We start from the raw sequence: 16,424 nt of genomic DNA on the forward strand, positions 1-16,424 counted from the left end.
AGTATTATTTTGGAGGGAAGGTATGAGTTTCAATGGATCCTTCAAATTTACCTGTTGAGCAATTCTAGCTATCTTAAATTGGCTTGACAATCAACACCAACACAAAATTATTATTTACGTAATGAATCTCTGTTGGGAGGCCCTGCAGTGACACTGTGGAAATAGCTGTAATTTAGCAATTCAGTAGTTTTTGCCTCAGTAAAGGAGTTGGTAGAAATAATAACCTTTAGCTCTAACTGACTCCTCAAAGCCTCTGTCAGACCTCTGGGTTGAAGATTCATGTAGAAGCAGCAGCCATTCATTGTACATTATGCTTCACTATTTTTATAATATATAGAAGTTTAGGTTCTGACTACCAGCCCCAGGGCTTGAAAAATGAGACTAGCAAGATAGGAAATGCTCCTACCTACCAAAATTGTAACTACAAGGTTCTATTGATATTATTAGATTATTAATGATGTGACAAAAAATAAAAGCTTCCTTGGTAGCTTACCAGTGAGGGAGTAGAACAAATGCTGCAGGCAATTCTTGAAACAGCACAGAGCAGTTTGCACGCCTCTCTGTGTCTTTGTAATATCCTTTCTAAGAAAAAAACAAATGTTCTCATTGCACACTAATAGTCTAAAAGAAACAAAACAATTCACCCCCAGACCCATGAAACTCTAGACAAAGTATTAATGCAACACTCAAGCCCTCAACTCCCATGAAACCAGCACATGATAGAGTTGATGTCCTAATGGTTCGCTGCCACAAAGTTGTGTTTCAAATTCTACTTTATTCAGGATAAAAACATCCTTCAGAATAAGTACAGTCATCCAAGCTTTTGGGGAAATTTTTGGAATCACTGTTTAAATGATTAGCACATTTAAAAAAATGTAACAATCTTCTCAGTTCACTATTGTTATCATGGGGACATGAGATTGGATGGAAATAACAAAAAAACCTGTATAAACTAACTTTAGTTCGTAAGGAATCTAGAGGGAATCACAGGATTTAAAATTTTTTTAAAGGGGAGCACTCAAACAGTTGAGTGGCTGCTTCTCACATAGGAGGTCCCAGGTTTGGTTCCTGGTGCCTCCTAAAAACAAAAAAACAACAACAAGAAAACAAAGGAAAAAACCAACTCAAGGGAGCTGATGTGGCTCAGCAGTTGAGCTCTGGCTTCCCACTGATGATGTCCCAGGTTCAATCCCTGGCCCTCGTACCTCAAACAACAAAAAAATTTTTTAATTTATCTATTTTTTTCTTTCTTTATTTTTTTAATATTACATTAAAAAAATATGAGGTCCCCATATACTCCCCACCCCCCTTGCCCCACTCCTCCCCCCATAACAACAATCTCCTCCATCATCATGAGACATTCATTGCATTTGGTGAGTACATCTCTGAGCACTGCTGTACCTCATGGTCAGTGGTCCACACCATAGCTCACACTCTCCCACAGTCCTCCCAGTGGGCCATGGGAAGACATACAATGTCTGGTAACTGTCCCTGCAGCACCACCCAGGACAACTCCAAGTCCCAAAAATGCCCCCACATCTCATCTCTTTCTCCCACTCCCTACCCCCAGCAGCCACCATGGCCACTTTCTCCACACCAATGCCACATTTTCTTGAATTGCCATGATATTAACTTTTCTAGAAAAAGAAAAGTGAGGAGAGCTTTTGGAATAAAAGCTCTGCGGTGTTGTTATAAACCATAAGATTTGTCTATTTTAACTACAGTTACAGAGAATTTCTAGCTGCAACCAGCCTCTTTATTCAAGAACTTCTAAGCCTATTTGCTAATTATCTTTGCCTTTGAAATAAGTGGAGTCCTGGTTTATTAAAGTTTGCCACAGATACAATTTTATTTTATTTTATTTATTTTTAATTTTATTGACTTTGTAATAATATTACATTAAAAATATATATGTGAGGTCCCATTCAACCCCAACCCCCCACCCCACCTCTCCCCCCGCCCCAGCAACACTCCCTCCCATCATCATGACACATCCATTGGATTTGGTAAGTACATCTTTGGGCACCTCTGAACCTCATAGTCAATGGTCCACATCATGGCCCATACTCTCCCCCATTCCATCCAGTGGGCCCTGTGAGGATATACAATGTCTGGTGATTGCCTCTGAAGCACCATCCAGGGCAGCTCCATGTCCCAAAGACGCCTCCACCTCTCATCTCTTCCTGCCTTTCCCCATACCTATCAGCCACCATGTCCACTTTTCCCAATCCAATGCCACCTCTTCTATGTGGACATTGGATTGGTTGTGTCCATTGCACCTCTATGTCAAGAGGAGGCTCAGATTCCACATGGATGCTGGATGCAATCCTCCCACTTTCAGTTGTAATCACTCTAGGCTCCATGGTGTGGTGGTTGTCCTTCTCACAGATACAATTTTAAAATGCATTCCATTTCCTATTTGTAGTCTGGTAACTATTGTTGTACATGAAGTAGTGATACTAGCTCTACTTTGTTAAGCACCTACTATAAACCAAGAAGTTTATATACATTATGTTTATCCTTAGAAAGTCTTGCAAGACAGATGTTTTATTTTTGCTTTCCAGATTAGGAAAAGAGGGTTCAAAGAATTTAAGTAACTTACCGAAGGGTAACAACCAGCTGGGACTTAGCCTCAGGCCTACCTGGCCCCCAAACCCTGGGTTTTTCTACTCTACTGTTTCCTACAGTGGGGTGATATTTGGAAAGAATGCACATTATTGAAGTGCTTTGGTCACAATGGCTTGCTTTGTATTTTCCTTGTAAAATAGTATTGAATTTAACTATCCATCTACATCATCACTTCATAAGTACTTTAGGTGTTATGAAGATGTTAGTTGGGTTATTCAGCTATCTTTGCACCTTTTTCTTATGAACTTTAATTTTGTTGTGAAAGATTTTGGTTCCTTTAGACTCCCTAGCAATCACAACATTGCTACAGGGTATTAGCTTCAGTCAACACATCACTAATTTAGATTTTCTGTAAAAGATCAGTTATTTGAAAGCAATAAACTTGATACAAGTCCAAATAAGAGCAGTTTCTGAAGGTTGCAAATAAATGATTACAGTTTAACTCTTCTAGCTTTCCAAAGGTGGCCAGAGATGCTGTTACAGATTAACATGTGTGGGTTAATAGGGATGGAAAATTACAGTGACGGAGAATTACTAGCACTCCAAAATTGGAGTCTTTTCCATGCCTATTTAATGCTTTCTCATGGATCCAAATTCTGATAGGCATCCTATAATTAATCTTCACATCTCTTGCCTTTTCCCTGTTATTCTGGAATTGGTAATGCATGTTAATGTAGGCAAATTATGTAGGCTTTATGCGTAATGGTTCAGAATCATTATGGGTCCCCAGCTTGACTCTACTACTTACCACTTAGGGCAAGATAATTAACCTCTCTGTGTCTCACTTTACTTATCTGTAAAATGGGGCTGGAAAACAGTAGCACACATTTCCTAGCCTGGTGACAAGTTTTGAATACAATAAGCTGAAAAGTGTTTGGAGCATAGAAAGAAATGAGTAAATGTTAGCTATTAAGTTTTATGGGAATCTTGCAGTAAAAATGTTTCAAGCACTTTGTTTAGGGAGAAGAAAATATACTTGAATTCTTCTGAGCAACAGAATAAACTTTAAAACGTCCGTAGGATGCAGTACAAAATAAAATAAAATATTTCTAAATTGTGAAAACACTTATTTTCAGTTAAGAAAGTTTTGAACCAGTGTATTCGAGCTATAAACATTTATCATTTATTTGGAGGGGAAAAGCAAATCGGGCCTTTGCTCAGGCAATTGCAATCTAGTTGAGGAAAGCTGACATGGGTGAGAAAAAAGAAATAAAACATTAGGTGTCTAAATGCATGGAAACTTAACACAGATATTCTGTGAAGGAAGAGATGGTGTGGGTTAGAGTGGAATGGAATAGCAGCACAGGGAAGGAGGACTCTGATCTGGATGATTTGGCTGGAGAAGAGAAGACTCTCTAGTGGGTATTCAGGTTCAAGTAAGCCAGTATTTTCCAAACTTCAATGCATGTATCAATCACCTGGTTGTCTTATTAAAATACAGAGTCTGATGCCCTAGATTGGAGTGGAGACCTGACGTCTACATTCTCAACAAATCTTCAGGTGATATTGAAGCTGCTGGGATGGTCCAGAATTTGAGTAGCAAGGAAGTAGGTGATGTTCAAGGGACAGTGAGCAGAGGATAAAATGAGAATAAAAAGTAGGCTATTTTGGTGTTCAAAGGATAAGGACCTAAATTAAGATGGTGGCCATGATCATGGAAAGAGACAGGGGTATAAGACCAATCAGAAGAGGAATGGAAAATACATGACGCTGAGTTAAATACCTAGGGAAATGGGAGAGGCATTGCTGATAATCTTTAACTGGGAAATGAATGCTACCATTGACACAAGTAGGGAAGTTAAATGAAAACTGGCTTGGGTTGGGAGGATGGTCAGATTGGTTTTTGAGATGCTGAATTTGAGGTAATGGTGTGGTATTCGAGAGGAATATTGGGTAGGCAAGGGTTAGCAATGGATATTTAGAAATAATCTGAGTAGAGGTGATAGCTGAAGTTATTACAAAGACAAAATTTTGGAGTTCTCTAAGGGCCAGTGAAGGCTGATAGGAGCAGAATTGAGGACTGAGTATTTGGGAAAGTCCCCATTTGGTGAGAAGGAAGAGGAAGAGAGGTGAACAAAGAAGGGCAGGAATGGAACAAGGATTGCAGAGTCTCTGATTCTAAGAAAAAGTGCTGTCAAGATTTATGCCCACCAAAAGCTATGGAAAGAAGATAAGAAACTAAAAGAAACAAATTAGAGGATAGGAATTCATTCAGGAAATCAGTCAATAACTTTAATTTGCAGTTTCTTTAAATTAAAAAAAAACACTATATATTCATAGGAGAAAATTTTGAAAAGAGAAAAGCACAAAAAAGAGAAAACACACATAATTTCATTATCCAGAGAAACTTCTCTCTCTTACCTGCTCTCTGTACATTTGTTTATGCCTTTTCCTAGGCAAATATGCATCTTTTTCACAAAATTGGAATTATGCTGTCTCTACTGTTTTGCATTTACCTTTAAAATACAGTTCGCACGTTTTCTCATGGCATTAAGCATTCTTGTTTAACATACTTTTCATTGGATGTACTTAGTTTGACTGGGAAAAGCAGGTAAAAAAAATCCTGAAAAGGCATTAGAGTCACATAGATTTTGCTTAATTTTGGAGTAGCCAGAACATATTTATGGGATGAGGGGAAGGTCCCCAGGGAGTGATTGAAGAGAAATATTTACTGAATGAATGAACTGAGGTGAGGATGGGAGGGGAAGGCAAAAGGAGTGAGGTGATAGGACAGCAGGGCTGGGGAAGCCCCAGGTCTATTTTCAGATGGAAACAAGTGCACTTGGAGTTGAAGAATTGGGTAGGTGACAAAGAGAAGGCCACATAGTGTTCATATTTGCAATAATCAACTGAGTAAAGTCATCTTTTCAGAAATGAGGAAAAGGGAAGTTAATTTCAAAAGAGAATAAAATATTGGCATTTCTGAGAGCCTAGGGAATGAGGCAACACAGATAAGCTGCATTATATTATTGTCATATGAACTTTGAGTCTTCAGAAATATAAAAGTGTCCACAGATGTTGCTAAGAATTAGTGGGCACACAGATTTTATTTAAATGAATTATTTGAATTTGCTTGGTCTTTCTGTTCTTCACAAAGTTACCTAAAGAAGAAATTCTTTATTGACCTGTGTGGTTGTGAGGAAGAAGAAATAAAGACACCTTTTTACCTGTGTAATTAAAATGGTTTTTTTTCCTCATAGGTGTTTGACACTCTGGCCTCTTCTCTAGGTCGAGTGGTATGGCTCAGAGTTTTCATACAAATTATTTTGTATTACTCAACCCAAAAGTCCTCATTTCATGTTCAGTATTACATAGCAACAGACCTAGATACCAGATAGTTAGCCCCCCTTTTTTTGGTTTACTTGGAAAAGTTGGAATTATTAATAAAATATTTTTGGTTTACTTGGAATATTGGAATTATTACTGCAATATTTCTATATTCATATAAATTTGGGCTAACAAGATGAGTATTTTCCATTTTTGTTTTTCTGTGATTTAAAAATTTGCTTGCATGTTTTTCCCTGTATACCCAGGCTGATGCTCTAGTCATGGTAGCAGAGTGTTTCCAGAACAATTTATAAATATTTGCCAAAATCATCAACTGTGGTCAGCCCAGCACTGACTTTGGAAATACAAGACCCATGTTCCATCCTGGGTTCTGTCACCTAATAGCTATGTGGTGTTAGGAAGTTATTTATCTTTACTTGCTGCTTTGTTGAATGAAATATTTTAAGTAGATTTCTTTGAAGTCCCATTCAAGGTCTTGAATAATGTAACTAAATTTAAATCTGCATAGTAGTCAATCAGAATAATTAACAACTATGGTTATTGACTGTCCACCATGACAATACTGCGAAGATCATACCAAAGGGTCAATGGGAAAATTACTACAGAAATGAGCCCTCATCTGCTTCAAGGAGTAATGCTGTCATATAAAGCCAACTGGAGATTTCATAGGTCACCTAAGCAAAGTTGCTCATACTATGGATATGTGCCTTTCCCTATCAGATAATTCTCATAGAATGAGACTGAATAAAACTGAAAAAGATCACATATTACCCAATAATCCTAGGAAATGGTCATGCTGTACTAAAAGAAATTAAGACAACAAGAGCAATTATTAGAGTCACAGCAGTGAGGTTGAGGAGAAGGTTGAAATGACATTTCCAATTTTGAAATCCTATTTATAGTCCCTGAAAATTTCCAAGATTGTTCACATTTGGACTATCTTCTTTTGGACATATTCTCAGCTTAAAAGTAAATTTATCTGAAGGACATTATGTAATTCTGCCCATTCATTTGAGCTTTTGCTGTATGTCAGGGGAAATGCTGGTATTATTTGGGAATATCCCAAAAATATCCTTCCCACATACCAAGGAACAGCTAGATGTTTAACTTGTAGTGATGTACTGACAGCATGATTTGTTTCAAATAAAGACCTTAGTGAAGCAATTCTAATTAAGTAATTCTAGAATATAAGCTATATGTGAATATATTCCTATCTAGAATTTCTCTGGACCATATGTTATTTCTTCTGTTAGTATGGTAACAAGTGCTCTTTTTTTTTTAAGATTTATTTATTTATTTCTCTCCCCTTTCCCCCTCCCACCCCAGTTGTCTTTTCTCTGTGTCTATTTGCTATGTATTCTTCTTTGTCCACTTCGGTTGTTGTCAGTGGCACAGGAATCTATATTTCTTTTTGTTGTGTCATCTTGCTGTGTCAGCTCTCTGTGTGGGCAGCGCCATTCCTGGGCAGGCTATACTTTCTTTTATGCTGGGCGGCTCTCCTTACGGGGCACACTCCTTGCGCATGGGGCTCCCCTATGCGGGGACACAGCTACGCAGGGACACCCCTGCGTGGCACGGCACTCCTTGCGCGCATCAGCACTGCACACGGGCCAGCTCTGCACGGGTCAAGGAGGCCCAGCGTTTGAACTGCAGACCTCCCATGTGGTAGATGGATGCCCTAACCACTGGGCCAAGTCCACTTCCCACAAATGCTCTTTTAATTCCAGAAAGATAAGTCTTACAGAGTAAAGGCATCTAATGATTAAATACCTATTTCCTATTATCCCACTGTAATAAGGACATTCATGTAACCCATCAGTGAAATATACTAGGCGCTCTTAGATCCATTAAGAGACAGGGGACAGGCTGCATATTCTCCCAGATTTCTTTATAAATACTTAATGACATATCATCTGGTTATTTAGTTTATGACTACTTGGTCTGAAACCGATTTGCAGCTGTGCTACGAGTTTTCAATCACCTCTGTTAGAACAAAGTGACTTTGTTTCATAAAAAATAAAGGAAAGCAAGGCATTCGCCCAAAATGGATGTTTTGCCATTTTGCAATTTTAGGAGGTAGGACAACAGGGAAAGATCCTCTGCAGACTTTCTTTAGAAGAAACGGAAATAAGATGTAAAGAACAATTTGCTTATTCACTTCTTATTGTACATACCTGCTGAAACTCCCATGACAAAATGAGTAAATAAATGAAAGCTACTAATTTTTTCATTTTGTCACTTAGCTGCTCCAGGGGGATTGCTCTCCAACAAGTCAGCTTGTTTGGGGATAGATATGGAGCAGATGTAGAAGGATTTATAGACTTTCTACCCATTTCTACATCAGTAAAATGTGGGACTTTCTTGTTATTATTAATATTTAACCTCTGAAAACTGTAGGAATGCTTGCCCTCCTAAAACCTGGGGGAAGTGCCAGAAAAACTCACAGCTCACAGAGTCACAGTAGTTTATCTCATAGGACTCCATTTGATCCTTTGGATTATAAAACCCAGTGGGAGTGACAGTTTCAGAACCTTCTATGCTTCCTAGATTTTAAATCTCAAATTAAATTATTAAATAGTAATATAGATAGTGATCCCAAAGTAAATGATGTAGGTTTTTCCCTAGTTTACCGTCTGGTCCCGTCCATTTAAAACTAATCCATCAGAAAACCCAGACTAAAACAGTAATAGGAGATTACTGCACACTGGCCAGCTGGCCTCAAGAGGGACCTTATAAAAACATGTCTCATGAATTTTTCTGTGTGGGTCTCAAATACTTTTCTAACTCTTGCTAGCCCTGGGACAAGTTCTCCAGAATCTAATTCCCTCTTCTGTTCCTTCATGGAGATCTGTTCACTGAAGTACCCAGAAGAACATTTTTTCCAGAAACAGAGAAGTTCTGCTGGTCATGTACCATATCCAAGGAACAGTTTTGCAGGGGGCTGCCAAAGGGAATGAAGAAGTCCATGCTCTTATGATGTAAATTGATACAGGCTAATGGTTAAAGCAAGGAGGATACTCAGTACATGTAGAGCAGAAGTCCAGGAAAAGAGAGTGTTATTAACTAGAGTTTATTTTCACTTTTTCATTTTAAAATTGTTCCCTCCTTTCCTCCCAATGGCTCTAGCTAGAAATTAAATCTGACTATGAAACATTTACTGAGTACCTGCTGTGCAAAGGGCATCATACTGGATACAAAGCAGAAAAAGCCTGTTCTATGATTTTAAGGAGCATGTAATCAGATAGAGGAACAGGTGTGTATTTAATTGAATAAAAAGGACAGTGACTACCATCGACCTGTAAGATACAGTTAAAATCCCTTACAATATTTTCCCCCTTATATCTGTACTTCCCCTTCCATTGTACCTGTTGCACTTGCAATAACTCATTTAATTTGTTGTCTCCTCTAGGGAAGAGACTGAGCCTGCCTTGCTCTCCATTGCATCTCATAGCCTGATGTAGTAGGTAGCCAATAAACATTTGAGAATTAAGTTGAATTGAGTCCTGTACAAGCCATGCAGGTTTGATTTTTTAAAAAAATGATGGCTGTTTTATTTGTTCCTAATGAGAAAAATCGTTAGCTGAGTTGGAAGAAACGTTGGCAATCTCAGGTTGCATATGGGAGAGTGCTCTGGGAGAGGGCAGTCAGTTCCATTGTAGTAACCATCTCTTGTTTTTGCCTGTGCAGCATCCATTCCTGCTTCTGGTAACTTACTCTGATTTGCATTCTCTTTGAGGAATCATTCATTGAATATAGTTTTGGTGACCTTGTTATTCCAGATAATGTACCCTCCTAGGCCAATAAATGGTCATGTGGCTCAGTCTTGGGCAATCAGATACTCTCCCTGGAATTTAGACCTTGAGCCGAGTAATTCAAATAAAGTATTTGATTGGGGTTGATTCATTCTTGCAGTATTCATTTCCTAATAGTGTTGTAACAAATTACCATACACTTAGTGTCCCTGAATAACACAGATTGGTTATTTTACAGTTCTGGAGGTTAGAAGTCTGACATGGGTCTCATTGGGCTAAAATTAAGGTGTTGTTAGGACTATGTTCCTTTATGGAGACTCCAGAGGACAATTTGCTTCCTTGCTGAAACAGCTTCTAGAGGTTGCCTGCATACCTTGACTTATGGCCCCCGTACTACTCCATCTTCAAAGCCAGCAAGGGCATGTCAAGTACTTCTCACATTGCAGAGGCTCATGTAGTGTTGCAGGAGGGCATCACCCTCGAAGATCAAGTCATGCTCCTGTCAGGCATTACCCTGGAGGATGAGACTACCCTGGACCACTGTGGCGTGGAGGCCATGACCACTCTGGAAATAGCTGGCTGCATGGTTGGAGGTATCCATGGTTCCCTGGCCCTTGCCAGGAAAGTATGAGGTCAGACTCTCAAGGTGGCCAAACAGGAGAAGAAGTAGAAAAAGAAGAAAGAGTGAAGAGGATTTGGCTCAAATGATAGAGCGTCCGCCTACCACATGGGAGGCCCAGGGCCTCCTGACCTGTGTGGTGAGCTGGCCCACACGCAGGCTGATGCATGCAAGGAGTGCCGTGCCACGTAGGAGTGTCCCCACGTAGGGGATCCCCACGTGCAAGGAGTGCACCCTGCAAGGAGAACCACCCCATGTGAAAAAAGTGCAGCCTGCCCAGGGGTGGCACCGCATACACAGAGAGCTGACACAGCAAGATGACGCAACAAAAAAGAGACATAGTTTCTCAGCACTGCTGACAAGAATAGAAGCAGACACAGAAGAACACACAGCGAATAGGCACAGAGAGCAGACATGGGGGGGGGAGGGGGGTGGGGAGGGGTGAGAAATAAATAAAAAAATAATAAAGAAATAAAAATAAAATATATAAAAAAATAAATCTTTGAAAAAAATAAAAGGAAGAGGAGGAGGAGGAGGAAGAGGAGGAGGAGGAGGAGGAGGAGGAGAGCCAGGCTAAGCAGAGGATGTGCTTTGTCAATGTCATGCCCACCTTTGGCAAGAAGAAGAGTCCTAATGCCAACTCTTAATCCTTTGCAACCCTGGCTTTCTCTAATAAGGCCTCTTAGCCCAGTTAAAAAAAAAAAGATGTGTATCATCTCCTCTTTCTTTGACTCTGTTCTCCTGCCTCCCTCTTCATTTTAATCACCCTTGTGAACGATTACCTTGTTGCGGCCTTAATTCCTCTTTTCCACGTAAGGAAACATTCACAGGTTACCAGGAATAAGATAGGAGCATCTTTGAAAAGGCCATGGTCTGCCCACTATACTAGCCCTGGTGCCTGCAAGTGTCTGTCATTAGCTGCTTCTTCCAGACCTCAGGGCTGCCCTGGTTATTGTCTTTTCTTGAGGACTGGTTTTTGGAATTCTTTTCTGATTCTGTCAACTCACTCTTCTCTTTCCAATAAATTTATGCTTCTTGTTTAGCTAGATTAATTCTTTTGCTTTTGAACGAAGAACCCAAATTGATATACATGAAGTTAGACTTTCTAGTTGATAGATAAGGCAGCTTACAAAAGAATTGATCTCAGCCTTGTTCTTCCTCTGTACTTGCTTCCTTTCCAATAGAGGATACAATTAACACAAGGTGGTGGAGTGGTTTATGGCTTGGAATCTTGTTCTCCCTCAGCAAACAGCTCCAACGTGGAAAATAGAAGAGTTAAACCCTTCTATTTTATGGTGGTAAAAGAGGGAGCAGCTCACCAGAGCTCTCTTAGAAGCAGTGAATGGGACTTGATAATATTCGTTCATGCAGAAAGGAGGGATTGAATTAGGAAATATTTAAAAGCAAGAGTAGAAAACATGGGAATGGAGAAGTTTATTAATGTATAGCTACTGTATTAAAAGAGATAACAATCGTATTTTGATTCCTGCAAAATGTAGTTTAGTTTTGTACTTTAATCTGTTACTACCTTTTTGATCACATGCTTATTTTTGATATTAATATAGACATATACCTTTCTTTTCATTAATGTTAGTGCAGTATAACATTTCCAAATCCTTTCACTTTTAATCTATTTGTGCTTATATATTTAAGTGTGATTTTTCAAGGCAGCAAGTAGTTGGGTCTTATTCTCTAATCTAATCTGACCCATTCTGGCCTTTATTTGGAATATCTAGACACTTTATATTTAATGTGATAGTTTATATGATTAGGTTTAAGTCTATCTTGCTATTTGTTTTCGATTTGTTCCCCCATTTTCTCTTTTTTGGCCTTCTTTTGGGTTACTTTTTATGATTCATAGTTTTCTCCTTTATTGACTTATTAGTTATAACTTTTTCTAATAATATTTTATTATTTTAGTTTATGCTTTAGGGTGTATAGTGAACCTGTCTAACTTATTAGTGACATTGTACCAGTTCACATATAGTCTGTGAACTTTATAATACCATACTACATTTTTCTGTCTCCTTTAAGATATTGTTGTCATGCATATGTTATAAATTGTATAATACATTGCTATTATTTCTTTTGTAAAGCGATAGAAAATGTAAGGAAAAAAATCTTATGTTTTAATCTAAATGGTTACCATTTTCAGTATCTTCACTCATTTTTGTAGATTTGTCCATGTATAATCATTTTTCTTCTACCCAAAAAACTTTAAAATTTTCTTGGTAATCTAAGTCTGTTGGTAATGAATTCTTTCATTTATTTGCCACTGTTTTAGAAAGATGTATTTCCAGAACTCCAGTTGCATGTATATGAGGCTGCTTGAAGTTATAGTTTACTGATGCTCTTTTCATTTTTTCTTTCTTATTTCTGCATTTCATTTTGGATAGTTTCTATTGTTAGGTGTTCAAGTTCAATAATTTTTTTCTTTTTGATGTCTAAAGTGAAGTATAGCTAGGAAGTGGACTTCGCCCTGTGGTTAGGGCGTCTGTCTACCACATGGGAGGTCCACGGTTCAAACCCCAGGCCTCTTGGACCGGTGCAGAGCTGGCCCATGCACAGCACTGATGCGCGCAAGGAGTGCCGTGCCATGCAGGGGTGTCCCCACATAGAGGAGCCCCATGTGCAAGGAGTGTGCCCCATAAGGAGAGCCGCCCAGCGCAAAAGAAAGTACAGCCTGCCCAGGAATGGCGCCACACATACGGAGAGATGACGCAGCAAGATGACACAACAAAAAGAAACACAGATTCCCATGCCACTGACAACAACAGAAGCGGACAAAGAAGAACACACAGCAAATAGACATAGAGAAGAGACAACTGGGGCAGGAGGGGGGGAAGGGGAGAGAAATAAATAAAATAAATAAATCCTAAAAAAAAATAAAGTGAAGTATATTTTTTATCTCAAACATTGTGGTGTTCATCTCTAGAAGTCTGATTTGGGTCTTTTTTTAACCCCCCCCCCCGGCCCATTTCTCTACTTTTTAGAACATATGGAATATAGTTATAATAATTGTTTTAATGTACTTCTCTACTAATTCTAACATATGTTTCATTTCTGGGTAGGTTTCTATTTATTGACTTTTCTATACATAATGGGTTATATTTTCCTGCTTCTTAGAATGCCTGGTAAATTTTGATCGACATTGTGAATTTTACCTTGTTGAATGCTGCATAGGATTTTATTCTTACAAATGTTATTGAGATTTATGTTGGAAGCAGTTTGATCCTTTCAGGTCTTGCTTTTTTATTTATTTGGTGGGACCATTTCAAGACTAATCATTTGTTTTTACTTTAGCAAGGACCTTCTGAGCACTCTAGCCAATGCCTCATGAATTACGAGGTTTTCCAGGGTGGCTGGTGAGAACAGGCCCTGTTCCTGGCCCTGTGTGGGCACTGAGAACTGTTCCCTGTTTTCCTTTAGGTTGTTTCCTTTCCAGCCTCAGGTAGTTTCTGCATATGCATATGCTGACCAATGCTTGGCAGGTCACTTAAGCAGGACCCTTTATCGATCTATGGGTTTTCTTTTTGTGCAGTTCTTTTGCCTCTGGTGCTCTATCTCATACACCATAGCAGCCTATGTCTTCCTACAATATTAGCTTGTCTTCTCAGTTTAAGGATTCTGCACAGTTCCACCTGGGTTCCTCTTTGCTGTACAGTGGCCTGGAAAATCTCTTAAGACACTTAGCCAGGGCAATCGTAGGGTTCATCTCATTTCTTTTCCACCTTTCAGAGATCACTGTCTCTCATTGTCTGATGCCTGGTGTCTTGGAAACAGTTCCATATATTTGCTGGTGTTTGTTTATTTTTTGTTTTTCAGTTGGGAGACTGTCTGATACCCATCATTCCATTGTGGCTGAAGCAAAAGTCTGACTTCCTTATTTCTAAATGACAACTTATTGAACATTGGATCTTACAGGGATTTTGCTACTTTTAAAATTTGCAAGTATATAGAAACATTGCTGCTTCTTAGTGGAAGATTAAATCTCAGACATTTTATCAATGACCCTTCAGAATTGCTTAAGAAAATGTCAATAAGAGGTAAAAACAGCAACCCATACCTCTTTTTTTTTCTTTTAAATGACTTTTTAAAAAAGTTTTTAAAGTGTAGTATGGGACATGTTAGACTGAGAAGTGCTGGTATTGAGCTGTGGGACCATACTACATGTGCTTTGGCTTTTAGGAGAGAAAACCATTATTTATTTATTTAGTGTAATAAAGAGACAAGCCTGAGCAGGGGGGAGCTTGCTCTACTGCCTGTGCTTCTGAGGGCCACTCTCTGACCCTTTACTGATCTTAGTCCCCCTTCAAGGGGAAGGAGTCAGCCAGGCTTTCCTCCTCCCCAGGCCATGCCCTGTGTACCCAGGATCCTGAAATCCCCTGTTCTAAGGGCTCTGAGATTGCTTTCAGGACCTGTGAGGACCTCCTTCCTCCATTCCCAAGGTGAGCTATACACCTGGGGAGAGGCCAAGAGTGTGTGGATGGAGACTGAATTTAAGACCAGGGAGAAACTGAAGGTGGGATGTATAGTGGGAGCCGGCTAGGGCCAGCTCTTCCCACACTTACATGTTCTACCATAGTTGTCTGAGAATTCTAACTTCAAACCCAGCCTGCTGTGTCATTATGAGAGCATGTGTGCAAAGGTAGAAGTTGGGAGGTCATCAGAGGGGTCACGCTTATGCACATATCAGCAGGACCCCAGAGAAAGCCAAAGTAGTTACACCCCTAGATGCTGTTTCTTCTGAAGGGTATGGAGATCCACAGGGTATATGGTTACAGCAGATGGATTTGGAGTTCTGTGCCATGTCAGAGGCCCTACTTTGGAATTTGTGCTCCCGAGTGTGATGGAGCTAGACTCAGAAGTGACCTTCCTACACACGCCTCTTGTCACTTTTACTGAACCTGTGGTTGGTGCTAGGGATGGTACATATTCAGGGGACTTGAATCTCAGGACTGCCCATGTGCCAGCTGGGCCCTGAGCCTCAGTAGAGTTGCAACTCTTACTCTCTGGTTCATTGGAATCACCCAGTTCAGCTAACAGGGAGGTGAAGATGGTCAAACACCACACCAGGGAATCAAGAGTGCCAACAACTGCAAGCAGAGGAATTGTATCCATTGTCCATGTGGAATCTAAGCCCCCTCTTGATCTAGAGGTGGAGTGGACATCACCATCCCAGGGTCCACAGAATGGAGGAATAAAATATGGATTGGAGTGGACTTACTGATATTCTACTGTAAAACTATTGTGACTAGTAATAGAAGAAATTGTAGCATTGAGGAAGAGAAAGTGACCACAGTGCTTGCTGAGGGCAGGGAGAGGGAAGAAGTGATGTGATGTGGGGGCATTTTTGGGACTTTGAGTTGTCCTAAATGATAATGCAGGGTCAGATTATGGACTTCATATATCCTGCCTTAACCTACTGAAGGTACTGGAGGAGAGTGTGAACTACAGGGTAAACTATTATCTGTTTGGTGCAGCAGTGCCCCCAAATGTGTTCACCGAGTGCCATGAGTGTGCCACAATGATGTGGGAGATTGTTGGTGTGGGAGGAGCGGATTGAGGATGGGGGGGTATGCGGGAACCTCATATTTTTTAATGTAATTTTTTTGGTGATCTATATATCTTCAAAAAAATACAATTTACAAAAACGATGAGGTGGGGGATGGGGAGCGGGGTATATGGAAACCTCTTATGTTTTTTTTTTTTAAAGATTTTATTTATTTATTTAATTCCCCCCCCTCCCCCAGTTGTCTGTTCTCTGTGTCTCTTTGCTGTGTCTTGTTTCTTTGTCTGCTTCTGTTGTTGTCAGGGGCACGGGAAGTGTGGGCGGCGCCATTCTGGGCAGGCTGCACTTGCTTTTATGCTGGGTGGCTCTCCTTACGGGGTGCACTCCTTGTGCGTGGGGCTCCCCTACTCGGGGGACACCCCTGTGTGGCACGGCACTCCTTGCGCGCATCAGCACTGCATGTGGGCCAGCTCCACACAGGTCAAGGAGGCCCAGGGTTTGAACCGCGGACCTCCCATGTGGTAGATGGACGCCCTAACCACTGGGCCAAGTCCGTTTCCCTTTTTTATGTTTTTTAATGTAATGTTCTTTGTGATCTATTAAATTTAATTTAAAAAAGTGTAAA

At 40.0% G+C, this 16,424-nt stretch overlaps 1 protein-coding gene across 1 annotated transcript; it reads left to right on the forward strand.

The window, feature by feature from the left end:
* Positions 1-10,089: 10,089 nt before the first annotated feature.
* On the forward strand, positions 10,090-10,934 carry LOC139436637 (ubiquitin-like FUBI-ribosomal protein eS30 fusion protein). The gene is made up of 2 exons (XM_071208392.1): positions 10,090-10,293; positions 10,806-10,934. The coding sequence occupies exons 1-2, from the start codon at positions 10,090-10,092 to the stop codon at positions 10,932-10,934; spliced, it is 333 nt and encodes a 110-aa protein (XP_071064493.1).
* The last annotated feature ends 5,490 nt before the right edge of the window (positions 10,935-16,424 follow it).

Source organism: Dasypus novemcinctus, chromosome 16 (assembly GCF_030445035.2).
Source record: "Dasypus novemcinctus isolate mDasNov1 chromosome 16, mDasNov1.1.hap2, whole genome shotgun sequence".
NCBI lineage: Eukaryota > Metazoa > Chordata > Mammalia > Cingulata > Dasypodidae > Dasypus > Dasypus novemcinctus.